This window comes from Phaenicophaeus curvirostris, unplaced genomic scaffold, assembly GCF_032191515.1.
Source record: "Phaenicophaeus curvirostris isolate KB17595 unplaced genomic scaffold, BPBGC_Pcur_1.0 scaffold_73, whole genome shotgun sequence".
In the NCBI taxonomy this organism is placed as follows: domain Eukaryota; kingdom Metazoa; phylum Chordata; class Aves; order Cuculiformes; family Cuculidae; genus Phaenicophaeus; species Phaenicophaeus curvirostris.
Genome location: NW_027206695.1, coordinates 804,196 through 825,243, shown reverse-complemented (window position 1 = coordinate 825,243; position 21,048 = coordinate 804,196). Strand labels below are relative to the sequence as shown.

Here is a 21,048-nt window from a genome sequence, read left to right as displayed (position 1 = left end):
TGAGGGGGGTTTGGGGGCATTTGAAGGGTCTTGGGGGCATTTGAGGGGGGTTTGGGGGCATTTGAGTGGATTCAGGGGCATTTGAGAGGGCTTGGGGGCATTTGAGGGGGGGTTACGGGGTCGTTTGAGGGGGGCTTGGGGGCATTTGAGGGGAGGTTGGGGTCATTTGAGGGGGTTAGGGGGTCATTTGAGGGGGGCTTGGGGGCATTTGAGGGGGCTTGGGGGCATTTGAGGGGGGTTAGGGGGCATTTGAGGGGGGTTAGGGGGCATTTGAGGGGGGTTAGGGGGCATTTGAGGGGGGTTCAGCATCGTTTGATGGGGATTCGGGGGCATTTGAGGGGGTTTGGGGGCATTTGAGGGGGGCTTGGGGTCATTTGAGGGGGCTTGGGGGCATTTGAGGGAGCTTGGGGGCATTTGAGGGGGGCTTGGGGGCATTTAGGGGAGCTTGGGGGCATTTGAGGGGGGCTAGGGGGCATTTGAGGGGGCTAGGGGGCATTTGAGGGGGGTTACGGGGCTGTTTGGTGGGGCTTGGGGGCATCTGAGGGGGTTTGGGGGCATTTGAGGGGGTTTGGGGTCATTTGAGGGGGGTTTGGGGCCATTTTAGGTCGGATCGGGGGGTGTTGAGGTCATTTTTATGGGATTTGGGTTCATTTTAGGGGGTTTTGGGGCCATTTTAGGTGGATTTGGGTTCATTTTAGGTGGGATGAGGGGTTTGGGGTCATTTTTGTGGGGTTTGGGGCCATTTTAGGTGAATTTGGGTTCATTTAGGTGGGATTGGGGGGGGTTGGGGCCATTTTTGTGGGATTTGACTTCATTTTTGTGGGATTTGGGTTCATTTTAGGTGGATTTGGGTTCATTTTAGGTGGGATCGGGGGGGGTCGAGGTCATTTTAGGGGGTTTTAGGACCATTTTTGTGGGGTTTGGGGTCATTTTAGTTGGATTTGGGTTCATTTTAGGTGGGATCGGGGGGGGTTGGGTTCATTTTTGTGGGGTTTAGGGCCATTTTGGGTGGATTTGGGTTCATTTTAGGCAGGATCGGGGGGGGTTGGGTTCATTTTTGTGGGGTTTAGGGCCATTTTAGGTGGATTTGGGTTCATTTTAGGCAGGATCGGGGGGGTTGGGGTCATTTTAGGGGATTTTGGGGCTTTTTTTGTGGGGTTTGGGGCCGTTTTAGGTGGGTTTGGGTTCATTTTAGGTGGGATTGGGGGGTTTGGGTTCATTTTTGTGGGGTTTAGGGCCATTTTGGGTGGATTTGGGTTCATTTTAGGTGGGATCGGGGGGGTTGGGGTCATTTTAGGGGATTTTGGGGCTTTTTTTGTGGGGTTTGGGGCCATTTTAGGTGGATTTGGGTTCATTTTAGGTGGGATCGGGGGGGTTGGGGTCATTTTAGGGGATTTTGGGGCTTTTTTTGTGGGGTTTGGGGCCGTTTTAGGTGGGTTTGGGTTCATTTTAGGTGGGATTGGGGGGTTTGGGGCCATTTTTGTGGGGTTTGGGGCCATTTTAGTTGGATTTGGGTTCATTTTAGGTGGGATCGGGGGGTTTCGGGGTCATTCTTGTGGGGTTGGGGTTCATTTTCTGCTCTTTCCCCCCCCCCCCCAGCGCTCGGATGCGGGGCCAGGGCGAGGGCCGCGCGCCCCCCCCGGACCCCCGCGCGGAGCCCATCGACAGCTCGGGGGGGCCGGCGCTGCCCCTGCCCGCGGGGGGGGCCCTGTCGGCGCGGGGATTGGCCCCCGGCCCCGCCAGGGACCTGCTGGAGAAGGCCCTGCTGGGGCAGGAGGCTGAGAGGTGGGGGCACCCCAAAAATAATCACCCCCCCCGACCCCAAAAACCCACCCCTGGGGCCTCAAATCCCATCCAGAACCCCAAAGCCCCCATCCCAGGACCCCAAAACCCACCCCAGGATCCCTCAAGAACCATCAACCCCCCCCAAGAGGCCGAGAGGTGGGGGCACCCCAAAAATAATCACCCCCCTGGACCCCGAATCCCACCCCTGGGGCCTCAAATCCCACCCCTGGGGCCCCAAAACCCTCCCTGGACCCCCCAAATCCCCCTCAGGGACCCCCAAAATCTCCCTCAGGGGCCCCCAAAGCCCCCTCTAGGACCCCCAAAATCCCCTTTGGGACCCCAGAATGCTCCCCTGGACCCACAAAACCACCCTGGACCTCCAAAACCCTCCCTGGACCCCCAAAATCCTCCTCTGGGGCCCCCAAAGGCCCCTCAGGGACCCCCAAAATCCCCCCTGGGACCCCAAAACCCTCCCCAGGACCCCCAAAACCCCCCTGGGACCCCTAAATCCCCCCCAGGGACCCCCAAAACCCCCTTCCCAGGACCCCAAAACCCTGCTGGGACCCCAAAACACCCCCCCGAGACCCCCAACCCCCCCCTCAGGACCCCAAATCTCCTGAGAACCTCCCAGTTTTCCCAGTATGGGGTCCCTCAACCCCCTAGTGCTCCCAGTTTCCCCAGTACGGGGACCCCCAGCCCCCCAGCGCTCCCAGTTACCCTAGTGGGGGGGTCCCTAACCTCCCAGTTTCCCCAGTACGGGGTCCCCCAGCCCCCCAGCGCTCCCAATTACCCAAATGGGGGGGTCCCTAACCTCCCAGTTTCCCCAGTACGGGGTCCCCCAGCCCCTCAGCGCTCCCAGTTACCCTAGTGGGGGGGTCCCTAACCTCCCAGTTTCCCCAGTACGGGGTCCCCCAGCCCTCCAGTGCTCCCAGTTACCCTAATGGGGGGGTCCCTAACCTCCCAGTTTCCCCAGTATGGGGACCCCCAGCCCCTCAGCGCTCCCAGTTACCCTAGTGGGGGGGTCCCTAACCTCCCAGTTTCCCCAGTACGGGGTCCCCCAGCCCTCCAGTGCTCCCAGTTACCCTAATGGGGGGGTCCCTAACCTCCCAGTTTCCCCAGTATGGGGACCCCCAGCCCCGCAGCGCTCCCAGTTACCCTAGTGGGGGGGTCCCTAACCTCCCAGTTTCCCCAGTACGGGGACCCCCAGCCCCCCAGCGCTCCCAGTTACCCTAGTAGGGGGGTCCCTAACCTCCCAGTTTCCCCAGTACGGGGACCCCCAGCCCCGCAGCGCTCCCAGTTACCCTAGTGGGGGGGTCCCTAACCTCCCAGTTTCCCCAGTACGGGGACCCCCAGCCCCCCAGCGCTCCCAGTTACCCTAGTCGGGGGGTCCCTAACCTCCCAGTTTCCCCAGTACGGGGACCCCCAGCCCCCCAGCGCTCCCAGTTACCCTAGTGGGGGGGTCCCTAACCTCCCAGTTTCCCCAGTACGGGGACCCCCAGCCCCCCAGCGCTCCCAGTTACCCTAGTGGGGGGGTCCCTAACCTCCCAGTTTCCCCAGTACGGGGACCCCCAGCCCCCCAGTGCTCCCAGTTACCCTAGTGGGGGGGTCCCTAACCTCCCAGTTTCCCCAGTACGGGGACCCCCAGCCCCCCAGCGCTCCCAGTTACCCTAGTGGGGGGGTCCCTAACCTCCCAGTTTCCCCAGTACAGGGACCCCCAGCCCCCCAGCGCTCCCAGTTACCCTAATGGGGGGGTTGGGGGGTGCCCCTAACCTCCCAGTTTGCCCAGTACGAATCCCCGCTGACCTCCCAGTGCCTCTCAGTCCCTCCAGTACGGGGTCCCTCGGCCTCCCAGTGCTCCCAGTACCCCCAGTTCCCCCCAGCAGGCGCAAGAAGCTGCGGTTCCACCCGCGCCAGCTCTACCTCTCGGTCAAGCAGGGGGAGCTCCAGAAGGTCATCCTCATGCTGCGTGAGTTTTGGGGGGCCCGGGGGGGGGGTTGGAGGGGTCCCTGAAGGAGTTTTGGGGGTCCTGAAGAGATTTTGGGGTTCCCTGAAGGGATTTTCTGGTCCCAGAAGGGAGTTTGGGGGTCCCTGGGGGGGCTTTGGGGGTCCTAGAAGGGATTTTATGGGTCCCAGAATGGGTTTTGGGGGTCCCTGAAAGAGTGTTGGGGGTCCTTGAAAGGGTTTTGGGGGTCCTAAAGAGATTTTGGGGTCCCCTGAAGGGATTTTCTGGTACCAGAAGGGATTTTAGGGGTCCCTGGGGGGGGCTTTGGGGGTCCCAGAAGAGATTTCATGGGTCCCAGAACGGGTTTTGGGGGTCCCTGAAGGGGTTTTGGGGGTCCTGAAGAGATTTTGGGGTTCCCTGAAGGGATTTTCTGGTCCCAGAAGGGATTTTAGGGGTCCCTGGGGGGGCCTTGGGGGTCCCAGAAGGGATTTTAGGGGTCGCAGAACGGCTTTTGGGGGTCCCTGAAGGAGTTTTGGGGGTCTCTGGGGGGAGTTTGGGGTCCTAGAAGGGATTTTGGGGATCCTAGAAGGATTTTAGGAGTCCTTGAAGGGGGTTAGAGGCCCCAGAAGGGGCTTTGGGGGGTCCCTGGGGGGGTTTTTGGGGGTCCCAGAAGGGATTTTGGGGGTCTCTGAAGGGATTTGGGGATCCCAGAAGGGGCTTTAGATTCCCAAAAGGGATTTGGAGAGTTCTTGGGGGGATCTGGGGGTCCCTGAGCGGATTTTGGGGTCCCCGGGTGGGTTTGGGGGTCCCAGGGTTGGGGAAGGGAGCACGGACTGTGCTATTTCCAGCCTCTCCAGGAGAACGTCAGGGTTTCTCTGCTTTTTTGGGGGGGTATCGCCCTTTTTTGGGGGTGGGGGTGTCCCCCTTTTTTATTTTTGGGGTGTCCTCCCCCCGTTAACCCTTCGTTTCTCCTCCAAAAGTCGATAACCTGGACCCCAACTTCCAAAGCGACGCCCAGAGCAAGCGAACCCCGCTGCACGCCGCCGCCCAGAAGGGCTTCCTCGAGATCTGCCACCTCCTCCTGCAGGTCCGGGGACGGTTTTGGGGTTCAGAGGGGTCCTTTGGGGTCTGAGGGGGCTCTGGATTCTTTTTGGGGGGGCTCTGGCTCATTTTGGGGGGCCCTAAAGGCCTTTTTGGCTCTTCAACCTCTCCTGATGCCGTTGAGGAGCTCCTTGTGTTCTTGAAGAGGCTCCTCGTGGTTCTGGGTTGGAATTTCAGGGTCTGGGTTGGAGATTTGGGGTCTTGGGGAGGTTATTTTGAGTCTTGGGGGGCTCTGGCTTCTTTTTTTGCGGGGCTCTGAGTCATTTTGGGGGGTCCTAAGGGCCTTCTTGGCTCTTCAACCTCTCCTGATGCCGTTGAGGAGCATCGTGCGTCCTTGAAGAGGCTCCTTGTGGTTCTGGGTTCGAATTTTGTGGGTCTGGGGTGGAATTTTGGGGTCCAGGTTGGAATTTTGGATCTGGGGGGGCTCTAGCTTGTTTTTGGGGGGGCTCTGGCTCATTTTGGGGGGCCCTGAAGGCCTTTTTGGCTCTTCAACCTCTCCTGATGCTGTTGAGGAGCATCTTGTGTCCTTGAAGAGGCTCCTCGTGGTTCTGGGGTTGGAATTTTGGGGTCCAGGTTGGAAATTTGGGGTCCAGGGGGCTCATTTTGGATCTGGGGGGGCTCTAGCTTGTTTTTTGGGGGGCTCTGGCTCATTTTGGGGGGCCCTAAAGGCCTTTTTGGCTCTTCAACCTCTCCTGATGCCGTTGAGGAGCATCTTGCGTCCTTGAAGAGGCTCCTCGTGGTTCTGGGTTGGAATTTCAGGGTCTGGGTTGGAAATTTGGGGTCTGTGGGCGTCATTTAGGGTCTAGGGGGGCTTTGGCTTCTTTTTTGGGGGGCTCTGGCTCATTTTGGGGGGCCCTAAAGGTCTTCTTGGCTCTTCAACCTCTCCTGATGCTGTTGAGGAGCATCTTGCGTCCTTGAAGAGGCTCCTCGTGGTTCTGGGGTTGGAATTTTGGGGTCCGGGCTTGGAATTTTTGGGGTCCAGGTTGGAATTTTGGGAGGTTCCCTTTTTTTTTGTCCAGGCCGGGGCCAACATCAACGCGACCGACAAGCTGCGCCGGACGCCGCTGATGGAGGCCGTGGCCAACAACCACGTGGAGACGGCGCGCTACATGGTTCGGCGCGGCGGCTGCGTCTACAGCAAGGTCGGTGATGACGTCACCGCCCCCTTGATGACGTCACAGCCCCGTTGATGACGTCACCGACCCCCCATGACGTCACCGACCCCTCCGCGATGTCATCGAGTCCCTCTTTCTAATTCCCAGGAGGAGGACGGCTCCACCTGCCTCCACCACGCGGCCAAGAACGGCAACTTGGAGATGGTCGACCTCCTCCTGGCCACGGGGCAGGTGGACGTCAACGCCCAGGTGGGGCTGGGGGGGGGCTCTGAGTCATTTTGGGGGGCTCTGGGGTCTTTTTGGGGGGCTCCGAGCCGTTTTTGGGGGGCTCTGGGAGTCCTAAAGGCGTTTCTTGGCTCTTCAACATCTCCTGATGAAGTCGAGAAGCTCCTTGGGGCTTGGGGGGCTCCTTATTGGTTTGCGGGGGGGGTCCTTGTGGGTCTGGGGGGGGGCTCTGGGTCATTTTGGGGGGCTCTGAGTCGTTTTGGGGGGGCTCCAGGAGTCCTGAAAGCGTTTCTTGGCTCTTCAACATCTCCTGATGCCGTTGAGGAGCTCCTCGTGGCCTTGGAGAGGTTCCTGGGGGTCTGGGGGGGGCCTTTGTGGGTCCGAGGGGGGTCATTTTGGGTCTGGGGGGGGCTCTGGGGTCTTTTTGGGGGGCTCTGAGTCGTTTTGGGGGGCTCTTGGTCATTTCTGGGGGGCTCTGGGGGTCCTAAAGGCGTTTCATGTAGCTTCAGCATCTCCTGATGTAGTCGAGGAGCTCCTTGTGGGTCTGGGGAGGCCTTTTGGGGCGCCTGGGGGGGTCATTTTGGGGCTGGGAGGGGGCTCTGAGGTCTTTTTGGGGGGCTCTGAGTCGTTTTGGGGGGCTCTGGGGTCATTTTGGGGGGGTTCTGGGGGTCCTAAAGGCGTTTCTTGGCTCTTCAACATCTCCTGAGGCAGTTGAGGAGCTCCCTGTGGGTTTGGGGGGGTTCCTATGGGTCTGGGGGTGGCCCTGAGGCTTCTGGGGGGGGTCGCTGGGACCCCAAAATCTGACTGAACCCCCTTTTTCCAGGACAACGGGGGTTGGACCCCCATCATCTGGGCGGCCGAGCACAAGCACATCGAGGTTATCCGGCGCCTCCTGACGCGCGGGGCCGACGTCACCCTCACCGACAACGTGAGAACCCCCCGAAACAGACACTTTGGGGTCCCCCCTGCTCATTTCCACCCCCCAAACAGCACTTTAGGGGTCCCCCCTGCTCATTTCCACCCCCCAAACATCAATTCTGGGGTCCCCTGGGTCATTTCTGACCCCCAAACATCAATTTTGGGGTCCCCTGAGTCATTTCCACCCCCCAAACATCAATTTTGGGGTCCCCTGGGTCATTTCTGACCCCCAAACATCAATTTTGGGGTCCCCCCTGCTCATTTCCACCCCCCAAACATCGATTTTGGGGTCCCCTGGGTCATTTCTGACCCCCAAACATCAATTTTGGGGTCCCCTGGGTCATTTCTGGCCCCCAAACATCAATTTTGGGGTCCCCCCAGGCTCATTTCCGACCCCCTGCCCCCCCAAAAGGCACTTTGGGGCTCCCGTGGGTCACTGGGGGAGGTTTTGTCCCCCCTAAACATGGTTTTTACCCCCTGAACGTGGATTTTTGCCCCCACAATTTGGTTTTTGACCCCCCAAATGTGGTTTTTGCCCCCAAAATGTGGGTCTCTCCCCCCTAAATGTGGATTTTACCCGCCTAGATGTGGCTTTTACCCCCTAGATGTGGATTTTACCCCCCTAGATGTGGCTTTTACCCCCCTAGATGTGGCTTTTACCCCCCTAGATGTGGCTTTTACCCCCCTAGATGTGGATTTTACCCCCCTAGATGTGGCTTTTACCCCCCTAGATGTGGCTTTTACCCCCTAGATGTGGCTTTTACCCCCCTAGATGTGGCTTTTACCCCCCTAGATGTGGCTTTTACCCCCCTAGATGTGGCTTTTACCCCCCTAGATGTGGATTTTACCCCCCTAGATGTGGCTTTTACCCCCCTAGATGTGGCTTTTACCCCCCTAAATGTGGCTTTTACCCCCTAGATGTGGCTTTTACCCCCCTAGATGTGGCTTTTACCCCCCTAGATGTGGCTTTTACCCCCCTAAATGTGGCTTTTACCCCCTAGATGTGGCTTTTACCCCCCTAAATGTGGCTTTTACCCCCTAGATGTGGCTTTTACTCCTCTAAATGTGGATTTTACCCCCTAGATGTGGATTTTACCCCTCTAAATGTGGATTTTACCCCCTAGATATGGATTTTATTCCCTTAAATGTGGATTTTACCCCCCTAGATGTGGATTTTACCCCCCTAGATGTGGATTTTACCCCCTAAATGTGGATTTTACCCCCTAAAAGTGGATTTTATCCCCCTAAGTATGGGTTTTATCCCCCTAAATGTGAATTTTACCCCCCTAAATGTTGATTTTACCCCTCTGATTTGGGTTTTTGCCCCCAGATTTGCGTTTCTCCCCCCCAGGATGTGGTTTTTTGCCCCTCTAATTGGGGTTTCTCCCCCCCAGACGTGGTTTCTTTGCCCCCCTGAGCGTGTTTTCGGCCCCCAGGAGGAGAACATCTGCCTGCACTGGGCCTCGTTCACGGGCAGCGCCGAGATCGCCGAGGTCCTGCTCAACGCCCAGTGCGACCTCCACGCCGTCAACTTCCACGGGGACACCCCCCTGCACATCGCCGCCCGCGAGAGCTACCACGACTGCGTCACGTACGGCTCGGGGGGGGGATCTGGGGGGGCTAGGGGGCGATTCGGGGGGTCTAGGGGGGTCTAGGGGGTGATTTGGGGGGTCTAGAGGGTGATTTGGGGGCCCTAGAGTGTGATTTGGGGACTCTAGAGGGGTCTGGGATGTGATTTGGGGGGTCTAGGGGGTGATTTGGGGGGTCTAGGGGGTGATTTGGGGGGTCTAGAGGGTGATTTGGGGGCCCTAGAGGGTGATTTGGGGACTCTAGAGGGGTCTGGGGTGTGATCTTGGGGGTCTAGGGGGTGATCTTGGGGGTCTAGGGGGTGATTTGGGGGGTCTAGAGGGTGATTTGGGGGCCCTAGAGTGTGATTTGGGGACTCTAGAGGGGTCTGGGATGTGATCTTGGGGGTCTAGGGGGTGATTTGGGGGGTCTAGGGGGTGATTTGGGGGGTCTAGAGGGTGATTTGGGGGCCCTAGAGTGTGATTTGGGGACTCTAGAGGGGTCTGGGATGTGATTTGGGGGGTCTAGGGGGTGATTTGGGGGGTCTAGAGGGTGATTTGGGGGCCCTAGAGTGTGATTTGGGGACTCTAGAGGGGTCTGGGATGTGATCTTGGGGGTCTAGGGGGTGATTTGGGGGGTCTAGGGGGTGATTTGGGGGGTCTAGAGGGTGATTTGGGGGCCCTAGAGTGTGATTTGGGGACTCTAGAGGGGTCTGGGATGTGATCTTGGGGGTCTAGGGGGTGATTTGGGGGGTCTAGGGGGTGATTTGGGGGGTCTAGAGGGTGATTTGGGGGCCCTAGAGTGTGATTTGGGGACTCTAGAGGGGTCTGGGATGTGATCTTGGGGGTCTAGGGGATGATTTGGGGGTCTGGGGGATGATTTGGGGAGTCTAAGGGGGTCTGGGGGCGAATTAGAGGGTCCAGGGGTGATTTGGGGTGTGATTTGGGGGATCTAGGGGGAGATTTGGGGGTCTGAGGGGCGATTTGGGGTGTCTATAGGGGTCTGGGATGTGATCTTGGGGGTCTAGAGGGTGATTTGGGGGTCTAGGGGGCAATTTGGGGGGTCTAGGGGGAGATTTGGGGGATCTAGGGGGGTCTGGGGGGTGAATTAGGGGGTCTAGGGAGTGATTTGGGGCGTTTAAGGGGGTCTGGGATGTGATTTTGGGGGTCTAGGGGGTGATTTGGAGGGTCTAGGGGTGATTTGGGGGGTCTAGGGGGCGATTTGGGGCATTTAAGGGTGTCTGGGGTGTGGTTTTGGGGGTCTAGGGGGTGATTGGGGGATCTAGGGGGTGATTTGGGGGGTTTAAGGGGGTCTAGGGGGAGATTTGAGGGGTCTGGGGGCGATTTGGGGGGGTCTAGGGGGCGATTTGGGGGGTTTAAGGGGGTCTAGGGGGCGATTTGGGGGGTTTAGAGGGGTCTGGGTGGTGTTTTTGGGGGTCTAGGGGGTGATTTGGGGCATTTAAGGGGGTCTGGGGTGTGATTTGGGGGGTCTAGGGGGTGATTTGGGGGGTCTAGGGGGCAATTTGGGGGGTTTAAGGGGGTCTAGGGGGCGATTTGGGTGGTTCAGGGGGGTCTGGGGGTGATTTTGGGGGTCTGGGGAGTGATTGGGGGTCTACGGGGTGATTTGGGGTGTCTATAGGGGTCTGAGATGTGATTTTGGGGGTCTAGGGGGTGATTAGGGGGATCTAGGGGGGTCTATTTGGGGGTCTAGGGGGTGATTTCAGGCGTTTAAGGGGGGTCTGGGGTGTGATTTTGGGGGTCTAGGGGGCGATTTGGGGGGTTTAAGGGGGTCTAGGGGGCGATTTGGGGGGTTTAGAGGGGTCTGGGTGGTGTTTTTGGGGGTCTAGGGGGTGATTTGGGGCATTTAAGGGGGTCTGGGGTGTGATTTGGGGGGTCTAGGGGGTGATTTGAGGGGTTTGGGGGTGATTTGGGGGGTCTAGGGGGCAATTTGGGGGGTTTAAGGGGGTCTAGGGGGCGATTTGGGCGGTTCAGGGGGGTCTGGGGGTGATTTTGGGGGTCTGGGGAGTGATTTGGGGGATCTAGGGGGTGATTTGGGGGATCTAGGGGGGTCTAGGGGGTGATTTGGGGGATCTAGGGGGTGATTGGTGGGCTCTGGGGGGTCTAGGGGGGGCAATTTGGGGGGTCTAGGGGTGATTTGGGGGGTCTAGGGGGCGATTTGGGGGTCTAGGGGGTGATTTGGGGGGTTTAAGGGGGTCTGGGGGGAGATTTGGGGGGTCTGGGGGGCGATTTCAGGGGGTCTGGGGGGGGGGTTGAGGTCTCTCTATGGGTCTCTATTGATTTCTATGGGTCCCTATGGGTCTCTATTGATCTCTGTGGATCCCTATGGGTCTCTATTGATCTCTGTGGATCCCTATGGGTCTCTATTGATTTCTATGGATCCTTATGGGTCTCTATTGATCTCTATTGATCTCTGTGGATCCCTATGGGTCTCTATTGATCTCTGTGGATCCCTATGGGTCTCTATTGATCTTTATTGATTTCTATGGGTCCCTATGGGTCTCTATTGATTTCTATGGATCCTTATGGGTCTCTATTGATCTCTATTGATCTCTGTGGATCCCTATGGGTCTCTATTGGTTTCTATGGGTCCCTATGGGTCTCTATTGATTTCTATGGATCCTTATGGGTCTCTATTGATCTCTATTGGTTTCTATGGGTCCCTATGGGTCTCTATTGATCTCTGTGGATCCCTATGGGTCTCTATTGATTTCTATGGGTTCTTATGGGTCTCTATTGATCTCTATTGATCTCTATGGGTGCCTATGGGTCTCTATTGGTTTCTATGGGTCCCTATGGGTCTCTATTGATCTCTGTGGATCCCTACGGGTCTCTATTGGTTTCTATGGGTCCCTATGGGTCTCTATTGATTTCTATGGATCCTTATGGGTCTTTATTGATCTCTATTGATTTCTATGGGTGTCTATGGGTCTCTATTGGTTTCTATGGGTCCCTATGGGTCTCTATTGATTTCTATGGGTCCCTATGGGTCTTTATTGATCTCTATTGATTTCTATGGGTCCCTATGGGTCTCTATTGATTTCTAGGGGTTCCTATGGGTCTCTATTGATCTCTATTGATTTCTGTGGGTGCCTATGGGTCTCTATTGATTTCTATGGGTGCCTATGGGTCTCTATTGATTTCTATGGGTCCCTATGGGTCTCTATTGATTTCTATGGGTCCCTATGGGTCTCTATTGATCTCTATTGATTTCTATGGGTGCCTATGGGTCTCTATTGATTTCTATGGGTTCCTATGGGTCTCTATTGATTTCTATGGGTTCCTATGGGTCTCTATTGATCTCTATTGATTTCTATGGGTGCCTATGGGTCTCTATTGGTTTCTATGGGTGCCTATGGGTCTCTATTGATCTCTGTGGATCCCTATGGGTCCCTATGGCTCTTTATGGGTCCCTATGGGTCTCTATGGGTTTGTATGGGTCTGGGGTCTGACGACCCCCCCCCTTTAAGGCTGTTCCTGTCGCGGGGGGCGGACCCCGAGGTGCGGAACAAGGAGGGCGACTCCCCCCTGGATCTGACCCCCGAGCGCTCCGACGTGTGGGTCGCGCTGCAGCTCAACCGCAAACTGCGCCTGGGGGCGGCCGCCAGGGCCCTGCACACCGAGCGCATCGTCAGCCGGTACCGGGGGGGTCCTGGGGGTCCTTGGGGGTCCTGGGGGGTCTTTTGGGGGGCTCCTGGGGGGCTTTTTAGGGCTCCTGGGGGGGATTTGGGGGGTCCTGGAGGGGGGCATTGGGGTCTGGGGGGCTTTGTGGGGGCGTTGGGGGTCCCGGGGGGGCGTTTTGGGGGTCCTTAGAGGGATTTTAGGGTGTCCTGGGGGGTTCTGGGGGCTTTGGGGGTGTCCTGGGAGTCCCAGGGGGGCGTTTTGGGGATTCTTGGGGGGTTCGGGGTCCCACTCTGAGCTCTTCAATAGCTGGGACGGGGGGGGTTTGGGGGTGCTGGGGGCTTTTGGGGGGGTCCTGGGAGTCCCACGGGGGCTTTTGGGGGTCCCGGGAGGCTTTTAGGGTGTTCGGGGGGGGCTTTTTGGGGGTCGTGGGGGCTTTGGGGGTCCTGGGGGTCCCGCACTGAGCTCATCAGTAGCTGGGATGGGGATCCCGGGGGGGTTTGGGGGTCCTGGGGGGTCTTTGGGGGGCTCCTGGGGGGCTTTTTAGGGCTCCTGGGGGGGATTTGGGGGGTCCTGGAGGGGAGCATTGGGGTCTGGGGGGCTTTGTGGGGGCGCTGGGGGTCCCGGGGGGGCGTTTTGGGGGTCCTTAGAGGGATTTTAGGGTGTCCTGGGGGACGTTTGGGGGGTTTGGGGGGGTCCTGGGAGTCCCACGGGGGGCTTTTTGGGGTCCCAGGAGGCTTTTAGGGTGTTCGGGGGGGGGCTTTTTGGGGGTCGTGGGGGCTTTGGGGGTCCTGGGGGTCCCGCACTGAGCTCATCAGTAGCTGGGATGGGGGGATCTGATGGGGGGTTTGGGGGTCCCAGGGAGGGTTTTGGGGGTGCTGGGGGGGTTTTGGGGGGTCCTGGGTGGGGGGTCGGGGGTCCCGAGCTCCTCGATTGCTGGGACTGGGGGGTCTGGCGTAGATCCTGGTGGCTTTGGAGGATCTGGAGGAGGTTTTGGGGGGTCCTGAGGGGGTTTTGGGGGGTCCTGGGGGGTTTGGAGGGTGCTGGGGGTTTTGGGGACCCCCCCCCCGTCCCCCATTTTTTAACCCCTCCCTCCCCAGGGACGTGGCGCGGGGCTACGAGAACGTGCCGATCCCCTGCGTGAACGGGGTGGACGAGGAGCCGTGTCCCCAGGACTATAAATACATCGCGGAGAACTGCGAGACCTCGGCCATGAACATCGACCACAACATCACCCACCTCCAGGTTTTGGGGTGTCTTGAGAGATTTTTGGGGTGTCCTGAGGGGGTTTTGGGGGGGTCTTGAGGGATTTGGGGGGGTCTTGAGGGGTTTTGAGGGGCTGGAGGTGATGAGAACTTCAAGACGTCAACCGTGAACGTCAACCACATCATCTCCCTGCAGGTTTTGGGGGGTCCTGAGAGGTTTTGGGGTGTCTTGAGAGATTTTTGGGGTGTCCTGAGGGGGATTTGGGAGGGTCTTGAGGGATTTGGGGGGGTCTTGAGGGGTTTTGTGGGGCTGGAGGTGACGAGAACTTCAAGACGTCAACCGTGAACATCAACCACATCATCTACCTGCAGGTTTGAGTTGATTTTGGGGGGTCCTGAGGGGGTTTTGGGGGGTCCTGAGGGATTTGGGGGTATCCTGAGAGGGTTTTGGGGGGTCCTGAGAGGGTTTTGGGGGGTCTTGAGGGGGTTTTGTGGGGCTGGAGGTGATGAGAACTTCAAGACGTCAACCGTGAACGTCAACCACATCATCTCCCTGCAGGTTTTGGGGGGTCCTGAGAGGTTTTGGGGTGTCTTGAGAGATTTTTGGGGTGTCCTGAGGGGGTTTTGGGGGGGTCTTGAGAGATTTGGGGGGGTCTTGAGGGGTTTTGTGGGGCTGGAGGTGACGAGAACTTCAAGACGTCAACCGTGAACGTCAACCACATCATCTCCCTGCAGGTTTGAGGGGATTTTGGGGGGTCCTACGGGATTTTGGGGTGTCTTGAGAGATTTTTGAGGTGTCTTGAGGGGGTTTTGGGGTGATCTTGAGGGATTTGGGGGGGTTTTGGGGGGCCTTGAGGGGTTTTGAGGGGCTGGAGGTGACGAGAACTTCAAGACGTCAACCACATCATCGCCTACTTGCAGGTTTTGGGGTGTCCTGAGAGGTTTTGGGGTGTCCTGAGGGGGTTTTGGGGGTCTCTGTGGTTTTGGGGTGCCCCTGACCCCCCTTTTTTTTCCAGCACTGCACCTGCCAGGACGATTGTTCCTCCAGCAACTGCCTGTGCGGGCAGCTCAGCATCCGCTGCTGGTACGATAAGGTGAGACACCCCAAAAACGGGGGCACCCCGAAACCCAGGGCACCCCCAAACCCCAAGGATCTCAAAAACAAGGGGCTCCAAAACCGAGGAAACCCCAAAATCCAGGGACCCTGGAACCGGGGAGCCCTGAAACCCAGGGGACCCCGAAAACGAGGGACCCCAAAACCAGCCTTGGATTTGGGGGGGACCCCGAAGCTGCCCCTCGTTCATTTAGGGGGGGTCCCCAAAACCACTTGTGGCTTCCAGGGGGGCTTTTTGGGGGGCCCTGAGGGGTTTGGGGGGACCCTGGAGGGTTTTAGGGGGTGCTGGGGGGTTTTGAGGGGGGTTTTGGGGGTCCCTGGAGGGATTTGGGGGGCTCTGAGGAGTTTTAGGGGTCCCTGGGGAGGTTTTGGGGGGTCCCTGGGGGTTTTTAAGTGGGGACTGGGGGGAGTTTGGGGGGCCTTGGGGTTTTTTGGGGTTCCCTGGAGGGGTTTTGGGGTTCTCTGGAGGGTTTTAGTGGTCCATGAGGAGTTTTTGGGGGGACCCTGGGAGGGTTTTGGGGTCCCTGGGGGGGACCCTGAAGGTTTTGGGGGGTCCTGGAGGGTTTAGGGGTTCCTGGGGAGTTTGGGGGGGGACCTTGTGGGTTTTGGGGGGGGGGCCTGGAGGGTTTTTGGGGGCCCCTGGATGGGTTTTGGGGGGCCCCTGTGAGATTTTGGGGTCCCCTGTGGGTTTTTGGGGTCCCCTGTGGGTTTTTGGGGATCCCTGGGGGGGTTTTGGGGGTCCCTGGGTGGGTTTTGGAGGACCCTGAAAGTTTTTAGTGGGGGGAGCTGAGTGGTTTTGGGGGTCCCTGTGGGGTTTTGGGGGCCCCTGGATGGGTTCTGGGGGTCCCTGGATGGGTTTTTGGGGTTCCCTGTGAGATTTTGGGGTTCCCTGTGAGATTTTGGGGTTCTCTGGGGGGTTTTGGGGACCCTGAAGGTTTTTAGTGGGGGGACCTGAGTGGTTTGAGGGCCCCTGGCGGGGTTTTGGGGGGGCCTGGCTGGGTTTTGGGGTTCCCTGTGAGGTTTTGGGGTTCCCTGTGAGGTTTTGGGGTTCCCTGTGGGGTTTTGGGGGGCCCCGGTGACCCCCGTTTTCCCCCAGGACGGGCGCCTCCTCCAGGAGTTCAACAAGATCGAGCCGCCCCTCATCTTCGAGTGCAACCAGGCCTGCACGTGCTGGCGCAGCTGCAAGAACCGCGTCGTGCAGAGCGGCATCAAGTGAGCCCCAAAACCCTGCACCCCAAAAACCTGCACCCCAAAAACCCTGAACCCCAAAAACTGAACCCCAAAGCCCCCCGGATCCCAGCTCCTCGAACCCCGGAGACTCGAATCTGCACTCGAAAATCTCAGAGCTCCAAACCTGCACCCCGAAACTTGCACCCCAAAATCTGAACCCCGAAACTTGCACCCCAAAATCTGAACCCCAAAATCTGAGCCTCAAAATCCGAACCCCAAAAAACCTGAACCCCAAAAACTGAACCTCAAACCCCCCCGGATCCCAGCTCCTCGAACCCCGGAGACTCCAATCTGCACTCGAAAATCTCTGAGCTCAAAACCTGCACCCCGAAACTTGCACCCCAAAAGCTGAACCCTGAAACCTGCACCCCAAAATCTGAACCCCAAAACCTGAACCTCAAAACCTGAACCTCAAAATCTGGACCCCAAAAACCCTGAACCCCAAAAACTGAACCCCAAACCCCCCCAGATCCCAGCTGCTCAAACCTCAGAGACTCGAATCTGCACTCGAAAATCTCAGAGCTCAAAACTTGCACCCTAAAACCTGAACCCTGAAACCTGAACCCCAAAACCTGAACCCCAAAACCTGAACCCCAAAACCTGGACCCCAAAACCCCTGAACCCCAAAAACTGAACCCCAAAATTCCCCAAATCCCAGCTCCTTGAATCCTGGAGACTCGAATCTGCACTCGAAAATCTCAGAGCTCAAAACCTGCACCCCGAAAGTTGCACCCCAAAATCTGAACCCTGAAACTTGCACCCCAAAACCTGAACCTCAAAATCTGGACCCCAAAAACCCTGAACCCCGAAAACTGAACCCCAAACCCCCCCGATCCCAGCTCCTCAAACCCCGGAGACTCGAATCTGCACTCGAAAATCTCAGAGCTCCAAACCTGCACCCCGAAACCTGAACCCCGAAACCTGCACCCCGAAACCTGAACCCCAAAACCTGAACCCCAAAACCTGAACCCCAAAACCCTTGAACCCCAAAAACTGAACCCCAAACCCCCCCAGATCCCAGCTCCTCAAACCTCAGAGACTTGAATCTGCACTCGAAAATCTCAGAGCTCAAAACCTGCGCCCCAAAAGCTGAACCCCGAAATCTGAACCCTGAAACTTGCACCCCAAAATCTGAACCCCAAAACCTGAACCTTAAAATCTGAACCCCAAAACCTGAACCTCAAAAACCCTGAACCCCAAAAACTGAACCCCAAACCCTTTAGGCTCCCCCCAAATCCCTTTAGGTCCCCCCCCAAGCCTATGGGGCCCCCCCCAAACTTTTGGGGTGCCCCCGTTTCCCGCAGGGTCCGTCTCCAGCTGTACCGAACGGCCAAGATGGGGTGGGGGGTGCGGGCGCTGCAGGCGATTCCCCCCGGAACCTTCATCTGCGAGTGAGGGGCACCCCGAAACCTGAGGGGGGTGGTTTGGGGGGGCCCTGGGGTTTTGGGGGGCTCCTGGGGGGGGATCTTTGGGGTTTTGGGGGGCTGGGGTGCCTCCTCTCTGGTTTTGGGGGGCTGGGGGGGGCTCCTGGGGGGGATCTTGGGGGTTTTGGGGGGGTCACTTGGGTTTTGGGGGTCCCTGGGCTCCTCTTGGGGGGCTCAGCCCTGGTTTTGGGGGGCTGGGGGGGGGGATCTTGGGGGTTTTGGGGGTCCTTGGGCTCCTTTTGGGGGGCTCAGCCCTGGTTTTGGGGGGCTGGGGGGGGATCTTGGGGGTTTTGGGGGGGTCACTTGGGTTTTGGGGGTCCTTGGGCTCCTTTTGGGGGGCTCAGCACTGGTTTTGGGGGGCTGGGGGTGGATCTTTGGGGTTTTGGGGGTCCCTGGGCTCTTTTTGGGGAGCTCAGCCCTGGTTTTGGGGGGCTGGGGGGGGGATCTTGGGGGTTTTGGGGGGGTCAGTTGGGTTTTGGGGGTCCCTGGGCTCTTTTTGGGGAGCTCAGCCCTGGTTTTGGGGGGCCGGGGGGGGGGGCCCTGGGTTTTGGGGGGCTCCTGGGTGGGGCTCAGCCCTGGTTTTGGGGGGCTGGGGGGGGGTCCCTTGGGTTTTGGGGGGTCCCTGGGTGCTGGGGGGGGGTCCTGAGGGGGGATCAGCCCCGGTTTTGGGGGGATCCATTGGGTTTTGGGGGTCCCTGGGCTCCTTTTGGGGGGCTCCTCTGTGGTTTTGGGGCGCTGGGGGGGTCCCTGTGGTTTTGGGGGGTCCCTGGGGTGTTTTTTTGGGGGGGTTCAGGTTTTGGGGTCCCCCCCAGGTACGTGGGGGAGCTGATCTCGGACGCCGAGGCCGACGTGCGCGAGGACGACTCCTACCTGTTCGACCTGGACAACAAGGTGGGGGGGACCCCGAAACTGGGGGGGGGACCCCGAAATAAAGGGGGGGTGACCCTGAGCTTGTGGGGTGACCCTGAGATATTGGGGGGGACCCTGAGATTGGGGGGGGACCCCGAAATTGGGGCTGAAGGGACCTTGAGGGGATGGAGAGGGGGCTTCCCTGAGATATGGGGGGGACCCTGGGATACGTGTGGACCCCAAAAATGGAGGGGGGGACCCCAAAAATGATGGGGGGGACCCCTAAAATGGAGGGGGGGACCCCAGAAATGGAGGGGGGACCCCAAAAATGGGGCTGAAGGGTCCTTGAGATGATGAAGAGGAGCGTTTCTCTGAGAGATGGAGGGGACCCTGAGATAAAGGGGGACCCCAAACTTGGAGGGAGACCCCACAAATGGAGAGGGGCACCCCAGAAATGGAGGGGGGACCCCAAAAGTGGAGGGGGGACCCCAAGAATGGGGCTGAAGGGCTCTTGAGATGATGAAGAGGAGGGTTTCTCTGAGATATGGAGGGGACCCTGAGATACAGGGGGACCCCAAACTTGGAGGGAGACCCCAAAACCAGAGGGGGGACCCCAAGAATGAACAAGGGACCCCAAAAATGGGGCTGAAGGGCCCTTGAGATGATGAAGAGGAGGGTTTCTCTGAGATATGTAGGGGACCCTAAGCTAAAGGGGGACCCCAAACTTGGAGGGGGACCCCAAAACTGGAGGGGGGACCCCAAAACTGGGGTTGAAAGGTCCTTGAGATAATGAAGAGGAGGGTTTCCCTGAGATATAGAAGGGACCCTGAGATAAATGGGGACCCCAAACTCGGAGGGGGACCCCAAACCCGGAGGGGGGACCCCAAACCCGGAGGGGGGACCCCAAAAAACGGGGTGGGGGGACCCCAAACCCGTGTTTTCCCGGGTCAGGACGGGGAGGTTTACTGCATCGACGCGCGTTACTACGGCAACGTGAGCCGCTTCATCAACCACCTCTGCGACCCCAACATCATCCCCGTGCGCGTCTTCCTGCTGCACCAGGACCTGCGCTTCCCCCGCATCGCCTTCTTCAGCAGCCGCAGCATCCGCCCCGGCGAGGAGCTGGGGTACGGGGGGGCCGGGGGGGGGGCTAGGGGGGGGTTTGGGGGGGATAGAGGGGGGTTTGGGGGGCTAGGAGGGGGTTTGAGGGGGATAGAAGGGGATTTGGGGGGGCTAGAGGGGGATTTCGGGGGGATAGAAGGGGATTTGGGGGGCTAGGAGGGGGTTTGGGGGGGATAGGAGGGGGTTTGGGGGGGCTAGAGGGGGGTTTGGGGGGCTAGAAGGGGGTTTGGGGGGGCTAGAGGGGGATTTGGGGGGCTAGGAGGGGGTTTGAGGAGGCTAGAGGGGGATTTGGGGGGCTTGGAGGGGGCTTGGGGGGATTTGGGGGGGCTAGGAGGGGGTTTGAGGGGGATAGAGGGGGATTTGGGGGGATAGGAGGGGGTTGGAGGGGGCTAGAGGTGGATTTGGGGGGCTAGGAGGGGGTTTGAGGGGGATAGAAGGGGATTTGGGGGGATAGGAGGGGGTTGGAGGGGGTTTGAGGGGTCTAGAGGGGGGTTTGGGGGGCTAGGAGGGGGTTTGGGGGGGATTTGGGGGGCTAGGAGGGGGTTTGAGGGGGCTAGAGGGGGATTTGGGGGGTTAGGAGGGGGTTTGAGGGGGCTAGAGGGGGATTGGGGGGGCTAGGAGGGGGTTTGAGGGGGATAGAGGGGGATTTGGGGGGCTAGAGGGGGATTTGGGGAGTTGGGAGAGGGCTTGGGGGGGATTTGGGGGCTAGGAGGGGTTTTAGGGGGAATTTGATGGGGATTTGGGGGGCTAGAGGGGGTTTTGGGGGGCTAGGAGGGGGTTTAGGAGGGATTGGGGGGGCTACGAGGGGTTTTAGGGGGAATTTGATGAGGATTTGGGGAGCTATGAGGGGTTTTAGGGGGATTCAGGGGGGTCGGGGGGGTAGTTTTGGGGGGGCCAGTGGGGCATTTGGAGGGGATTGGAGGGACAAAGGGGCAGATACAGGGGGGGGAAGGGGGGGGGGTTGGGGTGGATTGGGGGGGCAGTTCTGCATCCTGGGGGGGGCAATTACGGATCCGGGGGGGGCAATTAAGGGCCTGTTGCCCCCCCAGGTTCGACTACGGGGACCAGTCTGAGTGGTCTGGGGGCAGATTCAGAGGCTCTGGGGTGGATTTAGGGGGTCCGAGGGGGCAATTATGGATCCTGGGGGGCAGTTACGGGTCGGGGGGGGCAATTACAGATCCAGGGGGGGCAATTAAGGCCTTGTTGCCCCCCCAGGTTCGACTACGGGGACCAGTCTGAGTGGTCTGGGGGCGGATTCAGAGGCTCTGGGGTGGATTTAGGGGGTCCGGGGGGGCAATTATGGATCCAGGGGGGCAGTTCTGGATCCGGGGGGGGCAATTACGGATCGGGGGGGGGCAATTAAGGCCTTATTGCCCCCCCAGGTTCGACTACGGGGACCGTTTCTGGGACATCAAGAGCAAGTATTTCCCCTGCCAGTGCGGCTCCGAGAAGTGCAAACACGCGGCCGAGGGGGGGGGCACGACGGGGCCCCGCGGGGGACCCCCCCGACCTGCTGCCCCCCCCGCTGCTCGCCCTGCCCCCCCCTTGACACCCCCAAAAATTAATTGCCCCCCCCCCAAAAAACCCTGCCCCCCCCGGACTCAAAGGGAGCCCCAAAAACGGCTTCAAAATCTACCCCCCCCCCCCTTGTTTCTATGGAACTTCCCATCATGGTTTTACCCCCCCCCCACTCTAATTGCCCCCCCACCCCCTCTAATTGCCCCCCACCCCATCTAATTGCCCCCCCAAACTGCCCCCCATCCTTCTAGCCGCCCCCCCAAACTGCCCCCCCACCCCTCTAACTGCCCCCCCCC

At 59.2% G+C, this 21,048-nt stretch overlaps 1 protein-coding gene across 1 annotated transcript in view; it reads left to right on the top strand.

The window, feature by feature from the left end:
* EHMT2 (euchromatic histone lysine methyltransferase 2) overlaps positions 1–20,986 on the top strand; it is a 34,384-nt gene extending 13,398 nt beyond the window's left edge. Inside the window, 15 exon segments of the mRNA XM_069881941.1 lie at positions 1,600–1,785; positions 3,606–3,751; positions 4,708–4,814; positions 5,848–5,970; positions 6,091–6,192; positions 6,992–7,096; positions 8,523–8,677; positions 12,140–12,307; positions 13,391–13,535; positions 14,512–14,589; positions 15,706–15,821; positions 17,144–17,230; positions 18,076–18,154; positions 19,064–19,239; positions 20,617–20,986. Of these exon segments, the coding sequence (XP_069738042.1) occupies positions 1,600–1,785; positions 3,606–3,751; positions 4,708–4,814; positions 5,848–5,970; positions 6,091–6,192; positions 6,992–7,096; positions 8,523–8,677; positions 12,140–12,307; positions 13,391–13,535; positions 14,512–14,589; positions 15,706–15,821; positions 17,144–17,230; positions 18,076–18,154; positions 19,064–19,239; positions 20,617–20,971 (2,128 nt within the window). The 3' untranslated portion in view covers positions 20,972–20,986.
* Positions 20,987–21,048: the final 62 nt, after the last annotated feature.